The 6000-nt window shown below is 41.9% G+C and overlaps 1 protein-coding gene across 1 annotated transcript; it reads right to left on the bottom strand.

Annotated features, from left to right (window-relative positions):
* Positions 1-3049: 3049 nt before the first annotated feature.
* On the bottom strand, positions 3050-3760 carry LOC148867298 (uncharacterized). Its single transcript, XM_088976476.1, has 2 exons — positions 3466-3760; positions 3050-3405 (listed from the first exon to the last, which is right to left on the bottom strand). Exons 1-2 carry the CDS (start codon positions 3758-3760, stop codon positions 3050-3052), a joined length of 651 nt encoding a protein of 216 aa, XP_088832602.1.
* Between the last annotated feature and the right edge of the window lie 2240 nt (positions 3761-6000).

Raw genomic sequence — 6000 nt, 5'->3', positions numbered from 1 at the left:
AACATTCACGTGATCTTCGCTTGGGCAATGCATGAACTAACTTACTACGCTGACGGCGTAGGCGATGTTTGGATGAGTATGTGAGAGGTAAATGAGTTTACCAACCAGCCTCTAATATCTCTCCTTATTGGTAGGTACTTGGTTTGGGTATTCTCCAAGTCTATGGTTTTGAACGATTGGTGTATTTGCCGGTTTGCACTCTAACTGTCCCACTTCGGAGAGCAAGTTCAAGGTGTATTTGCCGAGTAAGTTCTTCATCTCAAACTCAGTTGCCAATTGCTTCTGTAGTGTTGCTATTTCTTCTGAATCATTCCCTGTGATAAATCATATCATCCACATATATTATTAGAGTTGTCACCCTTCCTCGTTGGTGCTTTAGAAATAGTGTATGGTCTGAATTGCTTTGTTGGAAGCCATATTTTCTCATCGCAAGACTGAACCTCCCAAACCATGCCCGTGGTGATTGTTTCAGTCCATATAGTGCTCGTTGTACCTTACACACAACTTGGTTCTTGGAGTTCGCTGTATAACTAGGTGGGATGTCTATGTATACCTCCTCTTCAAGATCACCATGGAGGAAGGCGTTCTTCACATCGAACTGGTGCAGTGTCCAATCAAGGTTTGCTGCAAGAGATAATAAGACTCTGACCATATTCAACTTGGTCACTGGGAGAAAGTCTCTTGATAATCTACGCCCTGCATCTAGGTATAACCTTTTGCGACCAGCCTTGCTTTGTATCTCTCGATTGTCCTGTCTGCCTTGTATTTAACGGAAAATACCCACTTACACCCTACAGGCCTTTTCCCTTCAGTCAAGGTAACTAGAGTCCATGTCTTGTTCTTCAATAGTGCCTCATCTCTTCTTGTATGGCTCGAGTCCATTTCGGGTTTGTCAAAGCTTCTTGAACACAGGTGGAAATATAATTAGAGGACAATTCTTGCACAAATGTTTTTAGAGGTTTGGTGAGTCTCCTCGTTGATACATAGTTGGCAATTGGATACTTTGTCCTCCTATCCTCAACATGTGGAGAATATCTATTTGGTGGTTTGCCACGATTATGCCTAAAAGGTAAAGTGTAACCACCCGAAGTATTCATACTATTAGAGATTGAAGGTGTGGTAGGGGAGATTACCTCAGGGATGCTTTCACGTGATTTTGGGATATCCTCATGAGGTGGGCTTTCCGGTACTGGGGAGGTTGGGGTCTCTACTTCTTCTACTGGTAGAGGCGATGCTGACGTTGAGGTCTTTGTAGATATTTCTGGTGTTGTCTCTGTAGGTGTCTTACCGGTTGCTTCATTGACCACCATCTCTGTTGAAGCACTCGTATTCGGCCAATCGGGTAAAAACCAATTCTATTCTTTACTCCGACTCTCCCCCTGAAGAGAAGAATTGGTTGTGGAAGGAGAGTAGAAAGTTTCAGATTCCAGAAAAGTGACATCCATGGTAACATAGGTGCAGTGGGTGACTAGGTCATAACATTGGTACCCTTTCTGGTGTAGCACATACCCCAAGAATAAGCATCTAGCTGCCCGTGGATCCAGTTTTGTGTATTGATTTTGATGTAGATGTATGAATGCCACACAACAAAAAACTTAAGGTTTTATCATCAAAAAGAAGGGCAATGAGACATGTGATGAAAAAACTTGTAATGGTGTTTTAAACTATAAGACCCGTGATGGCATTCGGTTAAGGAGGTGCACGGCGGTAGCAATAGCATTAGCCCAATGTCGGTTAGGTACATGTGCTCCAAGTAATAGAGCACGGGCAGTTTCGAGTATGTGCCGGTTCTTCCTCTCAACAATGCCATTCTACCGTGGAGTTTGGGAGCATGAAGTCTCATGAAGTAATCCATGAAGCCGAAAATAATCTTGGAACCATTGATTCATGTATTTCCCGTCATTATTAGACCTGAGTACCTAGATCTGTGATTTGTACTGAGTCTTCACCATCATATGGAAGGATTGAAAAATAGTCAGCATTTCATATTTATGTTTCAGCAGATATAACCATGTCATGCAAGTGCAATCATCAACAAAGATTACAAACCAGCGAAATCCAAACACTATAGTTATCAGGGATAGCCCCCACACATCCGAGTGAATCAAAGCAAATGGAGCTCGACTTTTATTCATACTTAAGGGATAGATGGTTTTATGACTCTTAGCTAAGATGCAAGTGTTACATTGAAAAACATGCGGTTGTATATCTATAAATAACTCTGAAAATAAATGTCTCATATAACCGAATGATGGATGTCCTAACCGACGATGCCAAATCTAAATCTATTGTTCCTTGGTGTTACTTTGATGATGTGCATGATGCGCTTGACCTGTGCCCCCTTGCCTAGTACCACGCCCAATTATCTCCTTGGTGAGAATATCCTGAATTAGACAGAAAGTGGGATAAATGAGCACAATACAATTTAGATCCGAAGAGATTTGGCTAACAGATAGTAATTTATGGGAGAGCGAGGGAATAAGCAAGGTGTTTTTCAAGGATATTGCAAGTGACAAGGTCACAGTGCCTGCTCTTATGATTTGAGAGATAGCCCCATTGGCATTAGCAATTGTAGTCTGTCTTGGGGTTGAAGTCTTTGAAAAATCAGTAGCATCATAGGTCATGGGGTCAGTAGCTCCTGAGTCAAGAATTCATGCCTTGTTATCAATGGTCTTGTTGGGAAGATTGTTACCTGAATCTGAGAGGTGTACATCTCCCTTTGGTGTGAATGAGAGTTGAGATTCTATTGTAACCAATGCAGCCTTACCTCTAGTTTTGGCCTTGTCTTAACATTTCCGAGCTTGGAGTTCATGCCACCAGTCGGGATAGCCATGTAGCTTGAAGCAATTCTCCCGGTATGCTTTGAGTTACCACAATGAGAACATTTAGTTCCACCAGAAGATGCTCGAGATTTAGAGGACGTACTAGATTTTTCGTTGCTTGCAGGCAGAGAGTCCGTTGAGGAAGGCGTAGGTTGCCTAGTCTTAACACATTTAGAGGCCAAAACAGCTCCTAGAGTTTCAAAATTGTTGCCGGTGATCATGACCCTCTATCGGATAGCTTCTCTCCAAACATGTGCGTATGCTTGTTCAATAGTGGGAAACGGATGCATTTGGAGTACATCTGCCTGAATCTTGTCTAGTCTGTCATCAAGGCCATCCAAGAAGATATACACTCTCTCTTCTTGAATGAGAGTAATGTACCGTTGAATATCCACCACACACTCCATCGGATTCTGATGGCGAAAATCAATTTCTCTCCACAATCCTTTGAGGTCATTATAGTACTTTTCAAGAGACCCTCCAGACTGGCGCAAGCGGGTCACACGACGCCGGAGATCGTATACTTGTGAGGTATCACTGCCATCAAAGTACGTAGTAGCAACAGAATCCCACACCATCTTTGCTGTAGGGAATCGGATAAAGTTACCAATCAAGGATACGTTAATGGAGTTAATTAATTAACCTTTGACAATAGCGTTGTCAGTGCGCCACCTTCCAAAGGTTGGGTCGGTCGGTGGAGGCTGAGGAATTTCACCATTGATATATCCCAGTTTGTCTCTGCTAGAGATATACATCTCAACAACTTGGGACCAAAAGGCATAGTTGGTGCCATCCAACTTAACACCGATCTGAGCGACAGAGGTCTCTGCAATCAGGATTGGTTTGTGCAGGAGTTCAGTCATTCTAGTGGTCAATTCAGTGAGGGTAGGATTAGGTCGTTGTTCTCCAAACAGATCTGAGGTTTCCGAATCAGACATGATTGTGCCTGCAAAAGGGTGTTCTCCCGATGGCGTCGCGGAGTAGAAGGAAGTTAGCAATCTCCCCTAACGTTGAGTGTCAGGGAACGGTGTTCGGTCGTTGTAGATCGCGAAGAGGCAGGCGGTTTGCAGCAGCAGTGGCAGTTGTCAACCACCGGCGACCACAGTGGAATCACAGTTCTAATGTGAAGAAGATGAAGTTTGCACTCAACAAGAATTCGCAGTGGCAATATCAGCGGGTTGCAGCGGCAGTAGCAGTTGTCAGCCACCGGCAACCACAATGAGATGGCGAGATCTTAGCAGGGCAACTGTCGGTCTTGCAACGACAATAGTAGTAGTCAATCACCGGGGTCTGCGGTGGGGTTGATAGTTCTGGATAGAGGGAAAACACCATACGATAGAGCCATCGTCGGACTTGCAACGGTAATAGCAGCAGATAGAGCCACCGCCGAACTTGCAACAGTAATAGCAGTGGTCGCCAGTTATTGGCGACCAAGATTTCACAGCGATCGGGACGTCGAGTTTGTCATGGATCGTGATGCTCTAATACCATGATAACTCGAGTAGAAGGAGAAGCTCTTCTGTTTTTCTTATTATTTTTCCTTTGCAAAGAATGAGTTATATATACACAATACACACCTCTCCTAGTTACATGTAAACTTAAGATAAGAAGTATCCCTGAATTCAAGGGATATCCCCTAATTTACACCTCACGCCAATAATTACCCATATTTTTTTATTCTACCCCCAAACTCTTCTAGCCTATTGATTGTATAATAAATCACTTCTTTTAAATGATACCATAGTCTTCTATTCTATGCACATGTTCAAACCATCTTATCTACTCTCTCTATATTTGATTGGAGAATTGAACCAACCCCAAACGCACTACACCTTAAAAATGGAATTATGGCAGTAGTGAGCAGTGAGACACTGTGACCCAAATTGGCCGGGCACCGGAGAAGGTTCGTCTAATGTTGCCTGTCACATTCCAATTTGTACAGAAATGACCAAATGGGCCCAACAACCGGTGTCTCATCTTGTCTCGTCAACTATGCCCCGATAGGTGGCTGCCCTGTGCTTGATCCATCATTCTATCTCTAAATAGTGAATGCAAACAAAGTCAAAGCCCAATGGGGAATGCTGAATGACGAGGAAGGGAATCATTTGGTTGCCACTTGAAATTTGAGATTCCGCTGATTTTGATGGTCTCTGTCTGGACCCTCTTGGACCATGAAGTGGTAATCCAAAATCAAGGGTAAAATGGGGTTGATTATTTTATTGGTTTTGACTGAAATAAACAATGAGTATTAATTATGGGCTTAGTGATATAAAGGTAAAAGGCTTTTTACAGCCCACAAACACCCCAAGTCGTTTTCAGAAGGCTATCATTCTATGAAGGCCCATGAAGCTGAGGGACAAATAAAATAACGACAAGGATATGCTTCTACACTTGACATTCCATTTTATCCTTCTCTTTTTCTTTAAATAATATTCCTTTTATTTATGATCTTTGAAGGATGAATGAAAAGGGAGTCGCACTTTTGATCTTCCACCATTCAAATAAATATAAAAAAAAGGTAGGGTCCATTATCCAGCATAAACCAAACCCTTCAGTCAGTTCCTTAATTAGGTTAAAGCAATCAAGACCTCATCGTCTATGGAGTATGGAGTGGTCGATCCAATACTAAATATGCAGTACTACTATATAAAGCGAAGCCACATCCCTAAAAAATTTCCATTAGCCTCCACTAGTATTTGGTTGTTCCATTAGTTGACCTTAATAGATTTAAAATAGAGAGATGGGAATATTTACGTAGCCGTTACATCCCAAAATCCATTGGTTTGGTCAGTGAATCGTCGACCTACGCAGTTAAACAGTTGAATTATTGATATGGACAACGGTTTTTTGTTTTTGTCAGAACAGGTCATCTATTTAGACTAGACAGTCGGACCGTTTGACCTGGGAATCGGTCTCCAAAACGGTTTCCTATCCAGTCCAATTTTAAAAAACCTTAGATTAATTTCTTAGACTCAGTTTGGAAAGTATATAAATACAAATATATATAACACAAATACATATAAAATAATAGACGAAACAAGACTCTGCACTCTATATATTTGTATTTATACTCCTACAAAATTGTGCGATTTAAGAGACAAAACATAAGATGAGTATGATGAGATCCTTCACCATGTCCGTAACTCCATATCACACGTATCGATACTTCAAACCTTGA

Source organism: Nelumbo lutea, chromosome 3 (genome assembly GCF_056320005.1).
Source record: "Nelumbo lutea isolate HS-2025 chromosome 3, American lotus-T2T, whole genome shotgun sequence".
In the NCBI taxonomy this organism is placed as follows: domain Eukaryota; kingdom Viridiplantae; phylum Streptophyta; class Magnoliopsida; order Proteales; family Nelumbonaceae; genus Nelumbo; species Nelumbo lutea.
Note: the sequence above shows the minus strand (reverse complement) of the source record. Positions and strands in the feature narration are given on the sequence as shown.